The 25,291-nt window shown below is 38.6% G+C and overlaps 1 protein-coding gene across 4 annotated transcripts in view; it reads left to right on the forward strand.

The window, feature by feature from the left end:
• The window catches only part of SCRN1 (secernin 1), a 34,424-nt gene that overhangs the window by 7,230 nt on the left and 1,903 nt on the right, over positions 1-25,291 (forward strand). For all 4 annotated transcript variants that reach the window (XM_031590165.2, XM_031590164.2, XM_090142628.1 and 1 more), the window contains 6 exons: positions 452-611; positions 10,384-10,565; positions 14,570-14,772; positions 17,916-18,110; positions 20,313-20,478; positions 24,084-24,264. In XM_031590165.2, coding sequence (XP_031446025.1) covers positions 453-611; positions 10,384-10,565; positions 14,570-14,772; positions 17,916-18,110; positions 20,313-20,478; positions 24,084-24,264 — 1,086 coding nt within the window. In that variant the 5' untranslated portion in view covers position 452. The remainder of the gene's footprint in view (positions 1-451; positions 612-10,383; positions 10,566-14,569; positions 14,773-17,915; positions 18,111-20,312; positions 20,479-24,083; positions 24,265-25,291) is intronic.

The raw sequence follows: 25,291 nt of genomic DNA on the forward strand, positions 1-25,291 counted from the left end.
TTAATTTTAATTTATTATTTTTTAATTTTGAACTGCATGAGAGCAGTGAGAGTAAATTAAAATTCTTCTGTGACTCTGCACTTGTCTGAGTCAGCAGTATACAATCTAGGTCATGTGTTCCCAAACAGCCCTGATGCAGAATATTTTCTTTCCTTCTATGGAGACTAAGTAGTTTCATTAAGGTACAGTCATCTTGTCGTCTTTCCTCCTCTGTATGCCTTCATGAGGCCTGGGTAAAACATGTCTGAAAATCTCTACAGTTCTTTTTATTAAACCCAGATAAGCCTTCTCTGAGCTGACAATCATCTTCCACTATCATTACATAATCAACTGACAATTAGAGGTGATGTGTTGTCTCTTAGATGCAATAAATCACAGTAGAATTAATGATTCTCTATTGCATGAAACTACAAAGTAGTCAAACATCAGTTTTAACTTTTTTCTTTTTCAGGATGGCTGAAGCTCCTCCAAGTTACTGTTTTGTAGCCTTTCCCCCATGTTCCAAAGATGGGTTGGTGGTGTTTGGAAAGAACTCTGCACGCCCTAGGGATGAAGTACAGGAGGTGGTCTACTTCACTGCTGCAACTCACGACCCAGGAAGTAAAGTTGAGGTAAGGGTGAACATTTATATTTCAGCAGTGAGAAATGAGTATTATAAAAATAAATGAATGATACTTGTTTTCTTGTCAGATTATGAAATCCTTGTTCCCTTCATTCAAACCTCTCTTGAGTAGGGGAAGATGACTTTTCTGAAAGTTCTAAAAGTGAAATTTGGAATGTAATATTTTTGTTGTTATTGTTTAATTGAGGAGGTTTCCATGACCTGCACTTTTTCCAGCAGACAGGCTGACTTGTTCGCATCTCAGAAAACTGCACTATGTAGCCTATATGAGAGGAGGTTAAGAAAGGGGAGAACAAACTGGAAAGGAGGAGGGGCAAGTGTGTATTAAAGGTGAAATGAAGAAATAGAGGTAGCAGAAAGAAAGTGGGGGTGGTCATTTGAGCAAAGGACATCCATCTCTGTGACTGTGCAGAAGGCAGAAGACACTAGGTGGGATGCACAAGGAGGGTATCACCAACCCCTACAGATCATTTATGGATATCAGAGTTGTTACTTCCTCAGAAGAGATCCTAACATCAGTGCTGGTTTCAAAGTGGGACCACTTCCAAGTTTTAGAGACTGTGGTGCTGTTTGTCTTTGCAGCAGTTAATGTTCTCCTGATTTGTTTCACTACTCACATGTAATGGTTTAATCTTGGATGTAAAGTAATCCCATCCCCCTCCTGAAAAGCACAAACTGCTGCTTACTGCAGTGCTGTGTAAGTCGCACTGCAGTAGACCTGTGCTAGTAACAGAACATAAGCGTGACAGTAAGACAGGAAGAAAACTGCAAAGTAGCTTCTCATCCCTGAACTGAAGATGAAAAAAAGTATTAATGTGGAGGAAAAAAATTTTAAAGCCTTTGTCTCCTCAAAGGAGAATAATTGTAAGAGCTTAATGTTAGAGTATTTGTTTATTTCGGAGTCTTTTCCCCATATCTTATCCTTCTCCTTAAATCATAGAAACTTTTTTTTTTTAATGGAGGTAAAGTTTGTTGCAGTGTGGTGCAGATGCAGCATTAGACAAGAGACTGAAGTGGACTAATACCTTAATTGTATGTAGTTTTACTTTTCTGAAGTTTGGGCTTAACCCTAATTAGATGATTACTTTGGCCTCTGCTAGACTATGCTATTGTACAATTCTACATTACCTTAAAAGTACTGTGATTATAAAATGTGTGGGCTCCAGCTGCTTACCAAATTCTTCCCATTTTCTCTTAGCAGAGAAGAAAAACATGTTCAGTTGCTCTGGGACTGGTGTTAAGTGATTGCTTGCACTGCATCTTTATCACACTCAGCACTAAGTATTGTTAATGAGTGGGACTTTTTGCTGTTTAAAGTAATGTGTGTTAGAGTAAGGTTAAAACAGTTATTGGTTTTAATTATTTTATGAGGTCTAAAGATTCTCTGGTGGCTTTGCAGAGTCCTTTAGCTGCTTTCTTTCAGATAGACCTAAGCATGTATTTACTTGCCAGTTTGAGATGTTTTTCCTGCCTTCATAGACAAGTAATGCCTCCTGTTTATTTTCATGAAAACTACAACAGATAGAAAGAGCACAACAGCACTGTTTGATAGAGCAGATTCTCAGCTACAAAATGCTATTTTTCAACATAGTCACGACCAATAGCTGTGTGTTTCTTCAGCAATGAACAAGAGCCTGCATACAACACTTAAACATCTGTGTAGTTGTCTGGAATGTGACCTGTCTTTCATGTTGCTGTTGCCACTGCTGAAACACATTACCCATCACCTCACCATGCTGACATTCTCTGCCTCCGTAAATGTTCAGTGTTTCCAGTGAATGTCAAAGGGTGCAATTTTTTCTGTATGGAGGAATTCAATGACATCCCTTTGCTTCATACACACTTCTGTGTCAGCTGCCATTCTTTCAGGCTGCCCTCAGCTGCCATCTGTCACATGGCAACAACATGTAATGGAGTGTTGTTGGGAAAGTTCAACCTCTACTGCCATACCACCACATCCAGCTCTGATGTTGTAGGCTGACATAATGAAATAGGAGGCATTGCTTTTGGAGCAGCTCTTGTATATTAAGTTCAATCAAATGAATGAGTCTAGCTAATATCAGTGGAGAGTAATTCTCTTTAGATTTTGCTCTGTTTGGGAACTAGTCACTGCAAAGGTCTTCCAAAAAGCCTTATAGTAATTAATTTAGTAGGAATCATGACTGACTGAGTGGATTAATGAAAGTTCTACAATCAGAGTTTCAGGCTGCTAGGTTTGATTCTAGATTTTGCTGTTGTATAAACTTAAGGACTCTGATTAATGAGAAGATTGCAATTTCAAGCCTGCTAGCTCTTTATGACATCAGAAAAGGAATATGATCTTCAGTTTTTGCTGATTAGCCAAAATGTATGTGTTGTTCTCCTAATGCAGAAACATGTCTAATGCTCTGCTCATCTCGGGATAAATGCATACTTAGCTATACACAGAACTTGTGCAAAACTCATTAATTTCCTGTGTACTGTTAATTGGATCCTTGTAAGTTAAGAAAAGCTTTGGAGAGCTTGAATTCAGTTGCTTCATATTTTTAAACTAGCAGCTATGGGAGACTCTATCTACCTTTCAAGCAAATTTGTTGAACTGGCAGAGATAATAAGCTAATATGGGGAATATAGAGGAATTTCAAAGCTTCTAGATGTAGCCTTTGACATCACTATTACCTTTTTCTTTAAAATGTTCATTTACTGGGGTTTTGCTTTGGTTTGCTATAGGTTTTCTTTCTGTTTTGTCCTATAAAATTAATTGAACAGGTATGAGAGAGTTAAATGCATGTTTTACAAAATGAAAAGTGTGATTAACCTGTTTTACGCTGCTGTTTCTCCTAAGTCAGTAATCCTTTGTGCCTCTGACTAATATGTCTCTCTCATCCATACATTTTTTTTCTCCTAAATGAATAGCTGTACCTTTTTATTGGTATTTATTCTTATGCTAGATACACGTCCTTTAGTGTCACTGGGCAAGGATGATGGACTTGCTTTTTGTTATGTTCTACTCTTTACCTGTAGTGTACTCCAATGTCTAACCCATTTTGAATGCTTTTCCATGACACTGTCACTCTTTTTTATGAACTTTTACAAGGTCAAGACTCTCAAGAACTCTGTGTCCTGTTTGTTCTGTGCTGCTCATTTTTCCAACTGTGATAATGTACAATATAACAAAAAAATGAAATAGTAGCTCAGCTAGATTATTGCTGTAAAGATATCTAGCAGGCTTTGTTACATAGCTATCAGGCAGTGTGTGACAGTGCCTTAAGCAAGGGAAGATGGATGCTCAGTGAATACTGCAGGTCATTTTAAGTTAGATCTTTGCCGCACAACCAAGCAGAGAGTAACCCTGCAGCTAACTCATCAGCATAATTCCTTCCCTCTATGTCAGCAGGTTCCCAAGACCCTGAACAAAGGGGCTTTTCATTATAGTCTATTCTGTGCCTGTGTGTGTGTGTGACAACTTTCCAAACTTTGTTCACGTTTTGCATTGTTATTTTACAGCGGCAAATGCTGATCATTGCTCGTTGTAGTGGGCAGTATAGCAAACTTGTGTGTGCAGGTTAAATTATTGCTTCCTTAAACATAAATAAGGCCCATTTTGGAATCCCTGCACTAAAAGTAAGTATTTTATCTTCTCCCAGTTTTGGATTTTCTTGTGCAGTAGTGAGAATTTGTGTCGTATGAGTTTTGAGATGCAAAACTCTGTTTTATTTTTAGGGCAGATTTTACTGACTAGATTTCTCTTGTTCTCTTGTAACCTGTCACTTTGCTGTGATTTTCTTTCCCCTGAAGAATTCCTGGGCTGGTAACTTTTTTTGTATCTTAATTTTCTAGATCTTTTTGTTTTCTCTTTTAGCTCAACCTCTCTTCTTTATAATCTATATTTATAATCTATATAATCAGATTTAATGGGTTGCTTGCCTTGCTAGAACACAGAGCAATACAAACTCCTCTGTCTTCATAGCACACAATATCTTATGAGGGGAACGGAGTGAAGAAATTACAAAGAAGAGTCCACAATAAAGTCTATCACATTGTGGAATATGCACAGTTTTCTAGTAAATTGGTGTTAAACTGCCTTGTGGGCTTAAAGCCAGCCCTCTGTGGGGTAGAAGGAATTCCATGTTCTCTAAAAGTTTTTGGCACAGTTACACCTTAGAAATGTGGGGGTTCTTTTTGGTGTGGGGTTTTTTGGTTTCGCTTGGGGGCAGTGAGATGCTCCTCTGAGTTGTCAGAGAAGTATAATTTTTTTTTACTGTGCATCACTTTGAACACTGCAGATGAAAACTCAGCTGAGGTTAACTATGGTGTCTGGTTTGATGTTAGAAGGTGGATATAAAATTTGGGAAGTAAACTCTGATTATGTTCAAGTTGGATTTGCATTACATGGATATACACTACTCTGGTTTTTGTAACATAATCATCAGACATCCTGCCAGTGCTGTAGTTCAGTTCTGACATACTTTGATTCCCTCTTATGCCGTCTGACTGGGAGGTTATCTATGTTATATCTGGGAGTAAGATGTTCAGACTGGTGGTAATATAAACCAAGCAGCAGCTGACTCTACTGAGAACTTACTTTCCAAGTCAGATTGGCAGAGCAGCACTTGCAGCTGTGAACTTAAACCAGGGTGTCCCAGTGTGATACCTTCGGGGGTAAGTGCTGGCTATCAGGAAATCTTCAAGAAACATAGCAGCATCTGTGGCTGTGATAAAACTTTTAATTTATTCCATGGAGATGAAAAAGATTGTAGTCTAAAGGGTTACAGTTCAAACGCAGTTTAGGAAGCTGTCTTTTCTTGCTTTTTAGCTGAAAGCCAGTGACTGTATAAGCAGCCCATCATGGCATGCAGTCAGCTTAGCTCAACCCACCCTGTTTAAGCTAACCTTTAGATTTCAGAGGGGAAGCACTATGCAGGCAGACAGCGACTGATGAAAGAGAGAAAGTGATTTCTGCCTTCAGCAGGGTCTATTGCTTGGCTAATCTAAGCTTTTTCTCATTTCTACTCCATTGCAAGCCACTGGCCTTTAAACTAATGTGTTTGACTTTGCTTTGTAACACCATGCATAGCCAGCAGTAATTCAGAGTTAGAAGTCAATCTCTTGGATGTTTCTGCTTTTTCAAAGCCTGTGTTTTGACTGTAGGGGAGCACTGCTACTTTGCTTCCATTTGCCACCAAAGCAAAACTAGTTAGCTTGAGCTATGCATTTGTGTTTGAGGGGCAGAAAAAAACTTACATCCTCTTATGGCTCAGTGTTTACTTGTGGCCAAAAAATATGAGAGTGTTTCAAAGTGGCCAAACAGAAATTAATTTTAGGGTATCTGTGAATTCTAAGAATCTCTCTCTCATGGTTTTTTGTGACTTTATTGAAATCTTTCTTATCAGTTTTTAAAGTTAATAAGCTTCATCCTGATTTCAGTTTTATGTTTGTTTAGAATGCATGAGAGTGCTGGATTTGTAACTTACAAAACAAGAGATGAATTCTTGATTGCTAAATCAATTCTGACGTGTAATGGCACCCAAGGCTGAGAGCATGCTGGAGATGTGCTGCACTCAGTGGTTTGTTTAACAACTTGTATATTTCATTTTGTTGAGTTCAATTCATAGCGTAATGCTGGAGGCCCTCTGGTGGCTTGGTAGAATAGGTCAGAGTGCATGTAGTTCTGTTCTTTGATAGGAGAACCGTTCATCTTTTTCTAGCTCCCTTGAACAACCATATAATATCTCCCCAGTCCTCCCCTTCACCATGCATGGGAAAGCCAGGATGCCCGTGTCATCTGTGGAATTACCTCCTGCAGCTGTATTGCAGTACAGTAGAAACTGCACAAACAAGTTTCTTTTCGTGATGAAAGGAGAATTCTCTTGTGCTTATGACTTTCATATTTGTTTTTGGAATACCTCCAACATACCTGTATGCTGTAGCTAGGTTGGGAGGTACGTTGTGCTTTGTGCTAAGTTTAGAATTGCCTTGTTAAGACTTTTTTTTTTTTTTTTTTGATACTGTGAAATAAAGGAAATATTGTTAGTTTTTGGCCTGCTCAACTCTTCTTAAAGATGTTGACTGCATCTCTTGCATGTGAAGTCCCTATTGTTCACTTTGAGATCTGCCATTGGAAATTCACTGTCACAGGACATGGTGCAGTTATACTGCTTTCAGGACTGGAGTTCTAGTAGATCAGCAGAGCCTGACAATTGGCTCACCAGCAGCCAGTGCCACCAGCTGTGTCACTGGTCTTGTGGTTATTAGCATTCATGCTGTAAGAAAATTATTAGTGTTTGGAAATCCTGAGGCTGGTTGCTTCAGGAATTTAAGGACAGGATTGGTTGCAGGCAGACTCACAGCAGTACCTTCTGTCTGTTGGATTTGTCATTGTCCAGTTTGGCACAGCTCTCATTATGACAGGCTGCTATGCCACTGTGCTGCAGGGATTTGGCAGATCAGAAGGGCTCAGGGTGGGGAATAGGAAGGTTGTGACTAATGCTTGTTCTTGAAATCTTGTCTTCACCTGAGCTCCAAGTTCGGAGATCTAGTAGCCACTGAGTTTTTCTGTGGATACTGTTGTCCTCTCTTAACACTTTCTTCCATGTGTCAGCTGTTATGAACACACGTTCTGATTTGTGTGGAATAGAATGGTTTGTTGTACTGCAAATCCAGCAACTAGTTTTAACTGACCTACCTTTATGATTGATGCATCTTAGATTGAGGTGGATAACCTGGTTCCTCTGCTTCTTGCACCTTGTTTCTACCATGTAGATATTATTTTATCCAGAAAATAGTTTTCTGATGATATTTTAAGGGGTAATTTGAGTTACAAAGATGAAAGTATTTCAGCTTAAGATGAACAACCTGTTGTTGTATCTAGACCTAGATGCTCGTGGCCTTCTTGGCCACCTGTGCACACTGCTGGCTCATCTTTTGGCCAGAATTTGACCAATATCCCCAGGTCTGTTTCCTCTACGCAGTTTTCCAGCCACTCTGCCCCAAGCTTGTAGTGTTGCCTTGGGTTGCCTTAGATCTTCTAAGACAATTTACATAAATAAGATGTGAATGTTGTATGTGTTGATTTTTTTTGAAGCTGAAAATAACACAGAATTATGGCCTGTGTTTGCTTGGTGGGGGGGAGGAGGTGGAGAATCAATGTAGAAAGTGTTGGATGTATATTTTGTTTGCTGTTTCACATGCTCTCCTCTGCACTTAGCCTACTGCCTTCCTTACAGACTGAAATAGTTCTGAACTTAGGAGGTGCCTGGAGAGGCCCCTGATTACACAGTAACAGAGCAGAGGCACTTTCTTTTTTTTCAGGATTCTCTGTATCCTTCCAACAGAAGCACACAACTTCCTCTTTCTCCTTCACTGACTGCTACTGCTGACAATAAAATCTTCTTAATGAATTGCAGCTTTGGAAATGCTTGGTTTTGGAATGAAGCCCAAATTAGTAAGTGTTTGGTGATAGGGATATGCAGTAGATAATGGTTTGTGAAGAAAAAATTGCAGCATTTTTCTCAGTGGATCACTTTTCAGAGTGTTCATCATTTTTTTTTTTTTTTTTTTTTCTCCCAGAAAATTAGAGCTCCAACATGTGCAAGGTTGTATAAGAGGTTATTCAGTCAGGGAATGCTCACAAGGATGGGCTTACAGAGTACCGACATCTCCTCTGTACTGCCTCAGGTTTTTGCTTTCTCCTCCAGAGTTGAGATGGTTGATATGCTGTATGGTTCTGCAGGATGGCTTCAACTTGCTGATGGACCACCTATGAGATTTAGGGAGCCAGAAATCGCCCTGTGGAGGGGTTGAGGTCTCCCTGTCTGCAGACTGCCTGAAGTTTGCTCCTGTCATGTCTCTGTGTGTTACATAGGAAGGTGCTTGACCCAGCCCCTTTTCATACTGAGGCAACTCTGTGTTCTGCTTTGCATATAACCAAAAGATACAGCTGCTCTCTATTCATTCTCACACATATACAGAGTGCTTTTCCAAATGATGGTGACCTGTAGCTCTGGACAAAATAAAAATTAAAAAAAAAAAAAATTGCACAGCATGCCAAAAAATATATATATATATCTGTTGGATGGTTCTTAGTTCCAGGCTAATGCCAGATGTTGTTGTGCTCCAATAGATCGATTCTCTATCTACTAAATGATAGTCTATTACTATGTAAGCAATATATACGCCAGCTTGGTCAAATATTAGGGATTTTTCCCTGTCAGAATCATATTGCCTAAGCCAAATATCAAAATTAAGCACATGGCTAAAAGGAAAAGGAGAGTATGTCCCTAATCTGTTCTTAATTCTGAAGAATGGAAGCGTTTCCCTCTCTTTTGAGACGTATGTCCTCCGTGTAAATCATTGTTTTACCTATATTTTTTTCTGTTTTCATAGAATGTCAAGAGTTTGTGTTTACACATAATTCTAATGAAGGAAGAAAGCTGATTGCTGGTGTCTTTGTGTGGTCATAAAGGGCTCTAAAAATGTCATCTCTGATTTAAAAACAAACAAACAACAACAAACAAACACAAAACATATATATCTGTTGAACATTTTAATTGAATGCTACACTATTACCATAAAATTATTGTTCAAGATGGGAAGCTGAGGATCACACCTTGTAATCCTTAGAGTAGAAAGACAGGTCAGGAAAAAAAAAAAAGCTTGTAATTGCTAGTCTTAGATTCCCTAGACTTATTGTTTGAAGTAGATACGTTATGTATTATGAAGAGAAGCAACTTTGAGTTCACAAATCTTTTCTGTTTATCCTGTTATGTCTGAACAAATATTCCTGCAAAATGGTGCAGATTACTTCTATCAGGGAAGGTGTTGCACCAGGAATGCTAGACATTAAGAACTGTCTCATAAATGTGACAGTTTCTGTTTCCTCAGACAAAAAAATCTGTGGTCCTTGAGGAACTTGATGTGACCTCAGGAATAAAATGTAAAACCCGTTTCTTTGGTTTGTCCAAGCCAACGATCTAATGATGGATCAAGCTTTCTTCCATGCTGCCTGGGAAAACAGGGCTTGTTTTTATATTCCAAAACAAGAGAAAAGTAATTGTATGTGAAAGATAATGAATGATTTCTTTCTTCTTTGCAGTGTCAATGACTTCTGTGCAGCCTTCCTCTGCATCTTTGACTTGTCAGAATGTATCCATAGAACTCAGATTACAGTAAACCATTTAAAATAGCTGAAACATCAATTTTAAGCAAAAACAATGCCTGTGCTTTTCTTTCTGTGGCTGTTTATCCACTGAACACTTTCAAGTCTTGATTTTTCTTTCTATCAGCAGACTTAGACTTGGTGCAGGGAAAGCATTAAGGAAAAGGGGGAAACTTTCCAGTGTGCTTTGTCCAATTACTGTTATTACACCATTTACATAAAATACAGGAGATGGTTTTTAAGTGGGATGAGAGATTGTTTTGATGTTGTTATGCAGAAAAGATGAACTGTACTGGTAACTGAGAAACAGACCACCTAATTCTGCTTTCTACTGCTTCTAGCACTTGGATTCTACAAGACTAACTGAAGCCTTCAGCTGTTGAAATAGATGTCTTCTTCCAGTCTTCTGTAATATCAAGACATAAAGGTTCAAACCTAACAAATATTGTTTAAAAAAAATTCCCCAGCTCATATTCAAGAGGTGGACTTTTTTTTTCATGATGTGTATCTTGTCTCTACATTAAATCTTGTGCTAAAGATTGAAGTCTATGTTAGAGTCAGAAGATTAAATCCAGTGCTTGCAGCTGTTTTACATTTTCTCTTCTTATTTTCTCTGCCAATGCAGTGCACATATATTGAGATTGAGCAGGTGCCAAAGACTCATGCTGTTGTGCTGAGCAGGCCTTCCTGGCTTTGGGGAGCAGAAATGGGAGCCAATGAGCATGGAGTCTGTATAGCTAATGAAGCTGTTGTGACCAGAGAACCAGCTTCTGAATCTGAAGCCTTGCTTGGAATGGATCTTGTCAGGTGGGTGGCTTGCTGAGCTGTGAACATCCTTTTAAAGGCCAAACATTTAGGTGATGATAATGGGTAATGGCTTTAGTGGTGCTGGTGTTAGAAGATTTTAAAACAAAAAGCACCAAATGCTTTAAGGCATTTGGAATCTGAAGTTGGCTACTGTCTATGTGCTACTTGTGCCTAATATGAGTTTACTAAACCTACCTTGTCTACCTACTATACAATCTAGCAGTGACTATTCCATTACATTGTTATTAGGAACTCCTAATCTGTAGCATAAGATTGCTGATGCACCCTTCATTCTTCACTGCTTTAGAACAGCTTATTCTGATCTAAAAAGCTTATCCTGGGCTTGTAGCCAACTGTAGGCATAAACAAACTACTATGCTGCACTTCAGCCCATGCATTCCAGCACAAACCATTGCCCTTTTTTTAAATTCTGGCAAACAAAACTCCATGGAAGTCTGTTCATTGAAGACTGTCTGCCTGAAACACTTGTGCTGCACTGTGTGTCTCAGTCTGCATGCTGATGCTACAGTGAACAGAATTTAAAGAAGAGTTACATGGAGGAAGAAAGCTGAAAATGAAAGGACAAGAGAAAATGGTGCAAATCCATCACAAAGAAAGGAGAGCGAATATTCAATTTAATTATAAGATAACACAGAACAACTGCTAGAAATTTTTCCTCATGAGCAGGCTGAACCAATTTCAAGACAATACTCATTTTACTTGATCTAGTGAAAGATGGGAGAGATTCTGGATAACTGGAAAAGGTTAAATGTTGTGGTATACCTTGAAGTGTTGAAAAGAGCTGTGGGTATAGACCAACATAACTCAAGGGAGAAAAAGCAATTAAATATCAAGGAGATGACAAATGTTCAGTACTGACTATTAGTCATGAAAAGTCCTGTCAAACTTCTAGTTTGCCCCTGTAATGAGTTAATAAGTTTTAATGTTAAGGAGTAGAGAATAGATAGTTTGACTTTTACAAAGTCATTAAAACCTTGGCAGGTATTCTCATAAGTAAGCTGGGAATCGTAGTCACGTGAAATTGCTGTTAGATGTATAGCTGCCTGAGAGTATAAATGTTCTGATCCTTACATCTCTGCAGAAATACAGTTTTGGGTTCCAGCTATCACAGTCAAGAATAATGTGAGCGAGCTGGAGGGGAGACGGTGAAAATGGGAAATATGATCTAGAGAATCTGATCAATGGGAAGTTCATGGGGGGATTGGTGTTACTTTCCTCTTCGGTACTTCTTCTAATTTCGGTGTTACTGAAGGAATCTACAGAGAAGCTGTACATAGGAGGACTAGTGAGTTTGATTGCATTAAGGGAGATAAAACAGACTGGGGAGATTTTTTAAGAAAATGTAGGACAAGATTTTATCAAGATGAGGAATGTGGTAGGTGATTTTGCAAGGTCCACCTTTGTTTTACCCCTCCTACTATCATTCTCCAATTTTAATAAACTGTTGTTTTAGGTGCACAGTTCTAGTTGTTGTTGTTGTTGTTTGAGGTTATTGCATTCTCAAAGTACTATTTAACTGTTGAAGTATATATATTATCCAGTAGCTCTAGGTTTATCCACACTAAAATATTAGGAGATACCAAAATATGCAGAAATGACACAGCCTACCAGTGGTCATCACCTGGAGATATTACTCTCCCTCTCTTCCTTCTTAGCTGCAGGGGAAATTGTTTGTAGCTGTAAGGCAGAGAGCATTTGAGGCAAAGAGAACTAGGGATTTTGCAGACTACCATCTGTCTCTTGTTGCACCCAGAGTGGTTCTTTCTTACTGCAAAGACTTGGCTGGTAGCATTAAGCTTAACTGTTTTGGATGATCTCATAGAATAAAGAGAGCCATCAAGTGCAAAATCAATCATATAGGCTGCAATGAAGCAGCTGGCACCAGCTCTTCCTCTTGGTACCCATTTGCAGAAATGGTTATCTCTGTCGCTCAGGATTTATTGGAATGAAAATTAAAGGAGGAATTTTAAGCTCTATTAAGAAATGCACGTGTCTGCTAGTCCTCTCCCCTGCCCTCCCCTCGCAATGAAAACCCTATTGGATATCTGTGAAGTTGCACTTCATGAAGTTCTTAGCTTGTTTAGTGCATGGCTGCTGATACAATAGCCAAAAAAATGTTTCCTCACATATGGCAGTATAGTAGGTTTAAGACACATCTGCAGATTTTTATCTTAGTATATCACAGAGCAGCAGATAAGAATGATTCTTAAGAAGGAATGGAGTTTGTGCAGTTGACCTGGAGGGTAGAAGTTGGTTGTTAACGCAGGCCTATCCCCATCCCAGTTTTATCTAAGTGAAAAACATAATGTTAGTTTTGACAGATAGAAATAATGGGAGAAAATTGATTCCAGCATAACTTCTGAAGAGATGGAGTAAATGAGAATAGAAATTGAAAAGCTTAAGATAATTTTTGACAATCTTATGGTTTTTCAGAATGGCACTGAGGCAGTAGGCTGTACTAAGTTGCAGAAAATATCTTAATGGATAATTCGAGCCGTCCAATCTCAGTGCAAAATTACTTTAAGCTTTTCTCACAGTGGCCCTTAACAAGTGCTCTGAAATGTGTTAGTGGGAAGGTTATGCTAAGTTATGCTAGAGTCAGCAAACTGATGCCAAGATAAGTGGCAAGACCAACATTTTTGTAGTGATGTGTGGTTGCTGTGTTGTTTTTCTGTTTTTTATTTTCCCTGTCCCTTGCAACTGACAAATAGGAGTACACAAACAAAAGCAGAGCATAAGCCTTAGTAAAGTGGAAGTAAATATAATATTGAAGATATTTGCTATATTAGTGATCTAAAAGAGATTTCTATAGCCTAAATCTCTGCTGGAGTTTTCAGAGAGAAAGCTAGACTAACCATTTCAGAGAGGAAATTGCAGGGAGAAGTAAAAAGTTTAATGTGATGTTGTGTCTCTTACCAGGTTTTGATCTAATTATAACCTAATGCTTTTGATCATAAGACAAGGAGAGGAGAATAGATTATCCTTGAACTGGGTGACTATATGGCCATCAAAGTAGTAGTCAATCCATTAATTTACATGGACCAAGGAAAGTTTGTGGAGTTCTTAGAAAATACGTAAGATGTGCTTTTGTCTTTTAGTGGATGATGTATATAGTGTATGCTGAGATTGGTGCTTCTGTATTATTCTGAAATAGTGACAGCATGAGTGAGGAAAAGAATGAAGGAGTAATATAAATGCATAGAGACTGAAAATGGAGGCAACAATGCAAAATGAGTTCCAGCTAATACGAGGAAGAAAATGAGAGGGATGTAAATATGAAGTCAAAGGACGATGGAGGAGGAATGGTCACTTTTAAAGCCAGTATCTAAAATTTTAGTTGGCTCTCCTTTGTCACTAAGTAAATGCTGTTGAAAGAGATGAAATCGTTGCTTTCAATAACTCAGACTAAATCAAGGCTAACAGTGAACTGTGCACAAATACCTCTGTCCTGTGTGCAATAAACATCAAAGGATACCATACACTTAGCTTCCATGGCCAATTAAAAATTCGCACATTCAGGAAAAGAGGTTGCAGGCAGGTGGTAAAACTGATTACAGTCTCTTATCTCCTGTAATAATCATTTCTAATTTTCCATTGTTCTGTACAGAGCAGAGTAAGCTTGTGTATAGCTGTTACTTTAAAAAGGCCATTTAAAATTATTCTTCACTACATTCTGTCTGAGTGGGATAGAGTATTGAAAGGTTATAGTGCTTCTAGTGCAGCCAAGGTCATTGGTTGGTGGTTTGAATTCTTTGGCCAGCTCTGATACTGAAAATAAAGAAAGCAGAGTAGAAAATAAAAGCTTGAAACAATATGTATTTCATCTCTTAGTTCTAGTGATTCATTAAAGTGAGAACTATTACACCAGGCAGACTTGGAACTTCTGTGTTTTAATACCAGATCAGTGCTGCTGTTCAGAATGAATAACTTAGACATCTCACTGTTATATATCTGCTTGAAAATGTTTTGCTCTTTTCATACAGACTTGGCCTAGAAAGAGGTTCAACAGCCAAGGAAGCATTGGATGTAATAGTTGCTTTGTTGGAAGAGCATGGGCAAGGAGGAAATTACTATGAAGACGCAAGTTCATGCCATGCTTTCCAAAGTGCATTCTTGATTGTGGACAGAAACGAAGCCTGGGTACTGGAGACATCTGGAAAGTACTGGGCAGCTGAAAAAATCACAGGTCAGTTCATCGCTCACAGCAAACCTAGTTCATAATAAATGTTTATTATTGTTTTGGAATTGTTTTGGAAGAATTGTCTTAAAGTACCTGAGTTTAAGTAATTAATTTATGCAAGTGTTCAATTAAACCTTTAATTTTTAATTTAAGTTTTAATTTTCTTTTAATATTTCTATTACTTTCAGCTTTTAAGCATTGATTTACACTGGTTAATGTAGCAGCATTTTCTGTCAGGTTGGAGAATATGTTACTGTATACAAAAGCTATATAATCATTATGTTTACACTTTTATCTTTGATAAGTGTTGTGCTTCCCCAGATTTATTTACTGCTTGGAATGTGTCAAGAATCTTTTCGCTGTAGTGGATGTAGAAATTATTACTTACTAATCTGAAATATTAAGAGGCTAGGATAAGCATTAATAGCTTTGAAAAAAGGGCTTATGTGTAGGAGGTGGTTGTCTTAATTTCAGCTGGGACAGAATTGTTTTCCTCAGTGTTTGGTATGATGCTATGTTTTGGTTCTTGGAGAAAAACAATGTTGATAACACACTGATGTTTATAGTTGCTGCTAAGTCGCATTGTACAGAGACAAGGCCATTCACAGCGAAGGGCCCAAGGAACTGGGATTGAACAGAATTAGAATAGCTGACTTAAGCTGACTGAAGGGATATTCCATACCATATGACATCACGCGGAAGGAGTTTTGAAGGGGAATTGGGCTCTCCTCCACCTCTCAGAGTCTAGCTGGGCAATGGTTGGCAGGTGATGAGCAATTCTTTGTGCATCACTTGTTGTGTACACTTATATATTTATATGTCATAATTATTTTCCTTTTTCTTTTCTCTATCTTGGTAAATAGTTTTATCTCAGCCCCTAAGTTCTACTTTGCTTTTTTGATTATCTCCCCCATTCCACTGGGAGGGGGGAGAATGAATGAATGGCTGTGTGGTTATGAGCCACCTGCTGGGTTAAAGCACAACAGTGGTAAATTGAATGGTCTGCTTCTGTTTGCTTTACTGCAATAGATATAGGACCCTCATATTCCCATTTCTTACCTAACAGTGCAGGATAAAAGTTTTTTTTTCCTCTTTAATAAATCATCTGTTCTTCTCTGTGTGTGAAGTCAGAGCTTCCAAAGTGACTTCTAAATTTCATTAACTTTGTGGCTGCACTTACTTAAAACTTTGTAAAATATATGTGCTGCCTTAATATACTAAGATTGTCTAAGGCATATATTTTTTGTGATCTGGTTTATCATTTTTAGTTTTGAAGGGATTTTTATCTCTGTAAGAGAAGAACTTTATAAAAACTACACACACATTTGAACAAAATAAAAAAATCACTATGGTTATAACAAGACAACCGTCTTCTATTGACCTACCTGGCTGCTGTTTGAAGTATTTTTCACTTAACCTTTTTAGCTACATCAGCAGTATATAACCTTCATGTGCTACTTCCCAGCAAGTAAACTGTTGACTTCATCTGCAGCTTGTATCTTTTTGAAGTGATACTGCAACTCTGTTCTCATTTTTACCAGCACATTTCTCTTCCAGGGGTCCCTTGTGTGCAGCAGATTAAATTGACCAGTTTCCATCTCCTTCCTGTAGCCTGCTGAGGCTGACAGGATGAAAGGGGATGGCTGCTGGCTATTGAAGAACTGTGTATTTCATACTTGGTTCAGGAGGTTCTTTTCTGCAGCCATATTTATGCCTTGAAAAATGAATGTGTGGATGCTGTTAAAACAGGGAAAATGTGTCATTTCTCAGCAGTGGGAAAGAATTTTTTTCTTGACTCTCCTCAGGATTATTCTTTCCTAATTGCTATAGTACATGTAAAGCTAATAGTACATGTTTATCAAGCAAATTTTTGACAGTAATTTAAGGATAAACATTTTAAAATTCATCCTGTTGCTATTCTTCACTCTGAATAGATAAATTAATCCGCATGATAAACTTGTCCCCCTCATGGGGGTCAAAACCATGAAATGCTATTTCACATCAGTTACTAAGTGTAATAATTAAAGAGTTTCTAATGAGTAGCTTGCCTAGCTTGATGTGAACTCAAACGTTTTTATTGCAGAAATCAAGACAATTCTCTGAAGGCATGCTGCTTGAAAACATGAACACACTGTCAGAGAGCAAATCAGAACTGAATGGCAGTAACTTTCTCAGACTTACGCACATAACTTCTCACTGTAGTTCTTCCTAATTATTTAAATAGAATGTATGTGGCATTAGAAAGGCAAGCTTACTTTTGTGGAAGGCAGTATTAATAACTTTTAGAAATACTGCTTTGGTTTCTGTTTAAGAAAAAGTTTGTGCCAAATTCCAGAATCTGATTTATTTTAGTTTATGGATTTGCTTTATCAGCTTTTCCTTTGGCTTCCTATGCATTTACTTTATCCTCTCTGAGGCATATCTGCAGCTGGCACCGTTTGTTAGTCATGCTGTAGATATATGGCTATGAGCACTGCAGTATTTTTGAGAAAAGCAGTTAAGAAAAAAAACAACAAACACTTTAATATTCTTTGAAGGTTGTTTATGCTGCCATTTTATTTCATGACATTTTAAAATTTAAGATTAAAAATGAATGCTTTAACTTAAGCCTATCCTTTGCTGCTTACAATAAAATTATTTTTCAATTGGGGAGCTTAAAGCAATCAATTAAAATATTTTCCAAATTATATTTTCAGTTTTAGGGTAGGAGACAAAGAACATTTATTAACCTAAGTGAAGCTTGACTGACATATATTTTAGGTATCAAATTAGACCTCAAGTCTTGTTGCAGCTGTCTCACTGGACAGAAAAATAAGGCTGGCATCTTCTCAGTGTTTAGATATGCCTTGTAGCATTTGGAGACATCTTTTACTTTATGATCATGTATGTGAAGTACAGAGAGACTGTGAAACTGCTGTCTGACTGAACTGCACTGTTAATCACGTGGCAGTGTAAATATCTACATAGGGCAGAGAGACTGAGCTTTGCAACCTGCAGTGAATGGTAACTGCATGTGTAATTATGCAGTTATATTAAACGTACATCCTAATTGATGCTTTCGTTTGTTTCCTAATTGCAATTATTTTGTCCTTCTAGCAACTCCCATAAGAACTGTATTAATACTCTTGTAATATTGGCTCTTTCTGTAGAGGGGGTGAAATGCATTTGCAATCAGCTTTCACTAACTACAAAAATTGATGCTGAGCATCCTGAACTAAGGGATTATGTGAGAAGTCAAGGCTGGTGGAACGGAGACACAGACTTCAATTTTTCTGAAGTGTTTTCTCTTGGTGATGGCCATTTAGCCAGCTGTTCTGGCAGGGAGAGCTTGGAAAAGCAAAGTGGTAAGTGTGAAATGGGTTTGGGGTTTTTGTTTTGTTTTTGGTTTTTTTTGCATATACAGCAGGATTTTTTTCACTACTGCTTACTTTCCATCATCTGCCAGAACTGCAGGTGACTGAAAATGATACCTCTGTATGTAAACCATGTGGAAAGGAAGACCAGAACCGAAGGCTATTCTTAAACTTGCCTCAGCTTAGAATGAAGTCCTTAGTGTTCCTCACAATTTTGGTTTAAGAGAGTGTTGAAATTACAAAATAGCTTGCTTTGCTCTTGTTCTAATGTGCATGATGTGCTTTGATGCAAATACAGTGGCCTTGCTTTATTTTTTTAAATACTGTATTTATAGTATTAAGTAGTCTCATGTATGAAAGTTTGATCTCAAGGAATGCTGTGTTTTGGAATATTTAGGATTTTGGGGTAGGAATTCAGAACTTAGTTTAAGGAAGATAGACACTATTTAATTATGAACTGAAGTCCCTTTTCCACTGTTGAGTGGAACTAAGCTGCCAGGACAGACAATGTGCCAGTTGCCTTCAGTCAAGTAAAGAGTTTATTTCCAGACTGAAATTAATGACTGTAGTTGGCCAAAGTAGCTAGAATATGATCAGCCTGTAGCAGTGCATAGCTGACAGGTATTTGCTCTTTAATGTATGAAAAATGGTACAAATCATCTTCTTATGAAGATTCCTTTAGTAAAGATGTGAGTTTACTATATTTTTAGCATTTTCATATATTGGCAACTGTCAAGAATTGTGTAGAGATGAAATGCTTACTGTAGTGTAGGTTCCTGCTAATATAGAATTACTTGAAGCATAGTTTGTGTGTGAGAGGCAGATAAAACAAGTGTGAAGGATCATAGGTGAAAGGTCTTAATAAACCCAGGGAATCGTTCTGAGGATCTTGATGGACAGACGGCTATGGCTACAAATCTTGCAGCCCTTCTGGGCTATTCCATGTCTCCTTGTGGATTGAAGCACTCGCGCATAAGGGGGAGGTTTGGGAATTTGTTGTATAAAGAAGCCCTGTTTGCTTCTAGTGCAAGATAACATGGGAGCTGCCATGGGTAAAAAGTTGTGATAAGGCATGTGCAGGAAATAACATGAGAATAGGAGTTTCTTGCAGGTTACGATAAAAATCTCTGTGACTAGGCTAGACGTAATGAATGTAAGATGATTGTTTTAAATTTTGACTGAGAACTAATGAAAATTGATAAGAAGTGGAAGAACGGGATGTTACTATTCTGAACTTGGATAGGGGTAGCTTCTTTTTGCCCTTGTGGCCAAAAAGGCCAATGGCGTTCTGGGGCGCAATAAAAAGAGCGTGGCCAGCAGGTCAAGGGAGGTGATCCTCCTCCTTTACTCTGCCCTGGTAAGGCCTCATCTGGAGTACTGCGTCCAGTCCTGGGCTCCCCAGTACAAAAAAGGGGTCTCTCGGAAAGAGTCCAGCAGAGGGCCACAAAGATGGTGAAGGGCCTGGAGCATCTCCCCTATGAAGAAAGGCTGAGTGAACTGGGTCTGTTTAGCCTTGAGAAAAGAAGACTGAGAGGGGACCTGATCCAGGTCTATAAATATCTAAGGTGTGGGGGGCAGAGTGGTGAGGCCAGACTGTTTTCAGCAGTGTGTGGAGACAGGATACAGGATGGGGGGAACGGCCAGAAAGTGCAGCATAGGAAGTTCCGCACCAATGTGCGCAAGAACTTCTTTACGGTGAGGGTGACGGAGCACTGGAACAGGCTGCCCAGGGAGGTTGTGGAGTCTCCTTCTCTGGAGATATTCAAGATCCGCCTGGATGCCTACTTGTGCAACTTGGTGTAGGGATTCTGCTTTGGCAGGGGGGTTGGACTCTGGAGGTCCATTCCAACCCCTACAATTCTGTGATTCTTAAAGGAAAATTAGGTGTTTCATGCAAGTGATCTTTTCACAGTGATTGCTGAAGCAGTATTACAGACAGGATAGCCTTCCTGAAAAAACCCTTTTATATGAGATTTCTCCCTACATAGTAATTGTAATGCCTAATTAATGTTTCCTGCTGTTCTCTTTTACTGATAGATAAACTCATTCTGGATTTACATTGTTAAACTGTTAACTGGGATTTGGCCATACTGAGTGTCACTGGACAAACCAAGTCAAACCCCATTCAGACTAAAATCCTTCCCTGGGGTCCAAGCCACTGAACACTCAGGAATTTTTTTTCCCCCCATACAGGTGGTGTTTCTGCACAAACTATGATTGATGTCCTGCGTGACAAGGATAGCGGTGTCTGTGTAGACTCTGAATCTTTCCTTACTACAGCTAGCATAGTGTCTGTTCTGCCTCAGGACCCTAGTTTTCCCTGTATTCATTACTTCACTGGCACGCCAGACCCTTCAAGGTAAGCTACAGCATTGGGGTCCTCTGGATGCAGAGTAGATGACGGTTTGAAAGATATTAAAGAAGCTTTGTTTTCAGAATTGGAATTGAATTGAGAAGTGTCTGTCTTCCATGCTGTCCTGTGTTTTTTTTTTTGTTTTTTTTTTTTTTTTCCAGAGACATTTTTAGCCAATAAGATTTCCAAAATGGAAAGCTGGGTGAAACCATAGGATTGTTCCGAACACTAGCAGAACCCAAAATTACAGTGACACAAAGTCACCTTTCAAAATAATTGTCAATTCCTAGTAGCTACTAGGAAGGTACATTTTATTGCGCTTCCTTTCATGAGAAAGCCAATGCAGAATTATTTCCTTCACTTTGAGAATAGGTGAGATGTGTGCCACCTTTTCTGTATTAGCAGAGCTTCCATTGACTGGAACATTTCCTGCTGCTGAACAGGCTCTTTCCTGTCTTCCCTACCCGTCATCTGAGGTTGGGAGAGGAGGGGATGTAGTGAGAGGAGCACTGGGTCAAGAGATGATAACAGAGAGGCTAATAATGCAACTTCCCGGCTAGGCAGGCAGGATCGGAAAGATATGGCAATGTTACATCTGTAACTGGGAGCAATGAATGCTCTCTGGGGACACAGATTTTTTTTGTGGAGGATGTTGAAAGATGAGTTATTATTATATAACCTTCAATTAACAGAGTCTGTAGGGGACTCTTCAATTTTAAAGCCTTCCTTGTGAAGATGAAGAGAAACATCTCTATACCACACTGCAGCAGGATACTTCTTTCTCTGGCTGTTCTTTCTGTTTTGAAAGAAATTATTTATGAATAGACCTGTGGATTATTTCACATTGAAAGATTTCTAGGATGGGAGGAGGGAAGAAGTAGTAAGGATTATGGATAGCAGCTATTAGGAACCATGAGCAGCCTTCTGACAGGGCAGAATTGCAGTGAATAAATTCCTCTCAAACGCCCTGCCCATCATCTACTGTATTCCCATTCTGGTTTCTGGTCAGATTTTGGGATATATTGATAAGACTTCTCTGAACATATATAAAGAAGAACAGTGAAAAATAAAAGATTTGGTGCATTTCACCCAGTTAGTCTGTAGATAACTTTGCATGTGAATTGATATTTCAGCTTGTTTAGTGGGCTGTCTTTGGTCATCAGAAAGGGATGTGCAGTGCAAGCAAGGCCTTTTAGAATGACATCTTCATTATTAAACAGGTCCAATAAAAGAAGTTAAGTTTTTCTCAAGGTATTGATGAGCATCTAAATTACTTTATATTTGTTGTTTATAAAGCAATTAGTTTTTCTAGACTTCAAGGTGTTTTGTTCTTAAAGTGAAATGAAATTAACCTGGGCGGTAATTCTGTGTTAGAATTACTTGCTAATTTTCTGGTTAATTAATTGTACTTAACTTTTCTTCTTTTGTCAGTTTTGTCAGCATGAAGGCAATAATACATGTAGAAAGAAAAATAATAATGAAAGCTTAGTGTGCAAATAAACTCAAGCACAAGAAAAAAACATCTAAGTACAGAATGCTCTTGGATTATGTGACATTTAATTAGCTATTTTTGACAGGCCCCTATTAGAAGGAGGAGATGGATGTCCTTGGAAAACCTTTAGTTTGTATGTGACCTACAGACCAGCCAGTTAGGTCTCTGTGAAAAGGATGAATTTGTGCCATCAGTTAAAATCTGAAAATTTCATTATCTGAAATTTTCATTATCTGAACAGCGCTTTGTTCACAGTGTTCTCCAAGTCACTTTTAGGTCACTAGGCTGTAAGTGCACCATCGTTACAGTGCTGTTTAGGAATGTTACTGTTTAAAAAGGCAATGCAAATCTTCACATACACTTTCTAATGAATACACTGCATGATGTTTGTGTATTTATAGTATATGCAAATGCTTCAAGGGCATGTTCTAACCAGAAATACCATCAGTAGTCAGTCATGTGCAGTCTGACAGTCCTGTGTTACTGAACTACATCTCGTTGCAAGTTTAAATGGACCCCTGTGTTGAAAGGCTGGGTTTGCAGTGGTTACTAGCCAGCTGGATTCTTGTTGAGATAGGAAGTTTTTGGGCCATTTATTGCCTCTCTTGAACAGATAGGTACTTTTTTCAGTTTTAAGCCTAACTAGTGAAGATGGGAGTTCTCGAGGTAGCATTGTATGGCATTAAAAAGTGAACAGAACATATGCAACACTCCCAAAAAGTTGCTCCCAGATATCTTCCTTATTGGACACTTGATTTCCATTGCTTTATCAATGTCTTTTCTAGTTGGATGCATCTGAGAATACAAGGGAACTCGCGGGCTAGATCATTAGAGAAACAATTTATTTATCTTCACTTATAAACAGATTTCATCTGGGAATCACAGATATTAAGCTGTATCACTTCAGTTATTCAGAGATTTGCCTCTTGCAATGAGGTAAAGAAGCTATAGGGAGAAATAAATGAAAATGGTGTCCTCAAACAGATGATTGTTCCTGTAAGAGTGGTTAAGCATTACGTGCTACCAAGTGCTACGAAATCATCCATGCCAAAGGCACTTTCCATCCGCCTTGCATTATGCAACTCAGATGCTAAAGTTTAAGAAAGTAATTTTAAGCTTGCTTTCCAAAACTTTTATTTGACTTGATGCAAATTGTTTGGGATTAAAATGAGCAAGGCTTCAAATAGTTTTGGTGAGATTTCTTTCTTTTGTAAAGAATGAGTCTGGCTGTTTAAAAACAAACAAACAAAAACACTTTAGAGGCCTTTCTTGCTTGCATTTATACTCCAGTGCATTGTTTTAACTGTAGGTATTGAGTCAGGCCTCATGACAGTGATGGATAGAGTTGCAGCGATGAACCTGCTGAGTGTATGCAGGCAGCACTATCAGCATTTTTGCATGTCTTGCACTTCTCGCAGCTTCTCTGCAGAATGCAGGATGCTGTTTTGATGTGCATCTAAAGGGAAGGCGGTTTCTCCATGCATGTGAGAATACATTCTCCTCTCAGATTCTCAGGAATTAAGATCCTATTTCTTTTATTTCTCCTCTCCCTGAAGTCAGATCCAAATTAAGTGTTGAAATTGCTATGATGTGTCACAGTATGGGTAGCCATCTTTTTTTTTTTTCCCTCTTCACATAAAATTCACCAGTGCTGCTGGTCATGTGCCAAGTCCTCTGATATTGAACAAGCTGTGTAATTGTCCATGCTACACATGGACACAAATCACACACACATCTGCATTTGTGTGATTTTAGTGGAAATTCTGTCTGTGGGGAGATGAGAGATGGCAGCGTGAACAGGGGAGAAAAAGCTGATGTGAGGCTGAATGCTGAGACTTTTTTCAGCAACTCAATACCACTTTTCTAAAGTAGCAACAGAATTGGTGAGAAGGAGACCAGTGAAAGCTGTAGGTAAACCCAGCGAATGAAGTCTTGCAATAATTGGCAAAATTTGCTTTTTTTAAAGCATGAGATTTATTTTACTTCTGAACTGTGCCAACTCTCTAACCTAGTTTGTGGATGGTGTAGGTGAATTACCCATGCTGTGCCTGGTGAACATTTGATTGATGTATATAAAATCAGTCTGACTGCTGCAAGCAGTAACTCTCATTTCTTTCAGGTCCGTGTTTAAGCCTTTTATTTTTGTTGATGATGTAAAATTAGTACCAAAAGTGCAGTCCCCTTCTTTTGGAGATGATGATCCTGCTAAAAAGATACCTCGATTCCAGGAGAAACCCGATCGCAGGCATGAATTGTACAAGGCACATGAATGGGCCCGGTCTCTCCTTGAGAGTGATCAGGTAAGAGTTGTGGGACCTGGAAACTTATAATCTTGTACAGATTTCCTTAAAGCTATCTGTTGATGACTTATTTCGAGTTAGAGCACCATACAAGGTTTATGCTCCACTCTCATCCTTTTTTGAAAATGTTCAAGTTTGAATTTAAAATACTGGCTATCTTTGTATTGTATAGTGATGTCTAGGTATATGGAGAGAGGGAAGGAAACAGTGGGACCACCAGGGCCTGCCAGTCATGGTGGTATTGGTATTTCAGGCAGTTTGTGCAAGACCCACGTAGTCATGCTGTACTTTCACAGTAGACTTGCTTTTCTGCAGTTTTCCTCAGGTCAGAATCTTGCTTAGATCATTACAGCATTCAAACTTGCCCACTAGGGATTAAGGTACCTATGGTAACTCAGCTAGTACAAACTTTATTTAAATGCAGTTTTGGCTAGATGTGGTGTTAATCCCTTGGAATGGTTCAGTTAAAAGCTGTGGCCTCTGCGGTAACACTGACTCAGTATATTGCTGCTTTCCATAACATTCATTGAAGTCTGTTCTGTGAGATGCTGATTTAGTGAAGACTTAGAAGCAGTACATTAGTATGTTTTTATTAAAATAAGAAGTCCCACAGTGTGGCACCAAAAGTTCCATTAAAAAGAAAATGAACTTTTAGCCACGTTCTTGGTAAAATAACTGACCACCTGACAGCTTAAAGCTTAGCTTAGGTGCACTGTTTTTCTGTACAAATGGCAGTATAAATCCTGGAAACCTTCACTCATGCTAAACCACTTTTGTTTCTGGAATTCAATTTTAAAAGCTGCAAGCAAAACAAATGGCATGCTTCCACTAAGTATAAATGAATGAATAAGAGACTTTAAGCAACATCTGGATAAAACAAAATGACACCATCAGGAGTGAATTTTCTGCCCAGAAACATGTAAAGAAGTAACCCAGAATGATGCAAGCAGCCTTTCCTGCTATGTGGACTCTCACTGCTGTTATGTTATGCATCATTTCAGATCTAGCCATTGTCTTGCAGGTGATG

This window comes from Phasianus colchicus, chromosome 6, assembly GCF_987193195.1.
Source record: "Phasianus colchicus chromosome 6, bPhaCol1.hap1.1, whole genome shotgun sequence".
NCBI lineage: Eukaryota > Metazoa > Chordata > Aves > Galliformes > Phasianidae > Phasianus > Phasianus colchicus.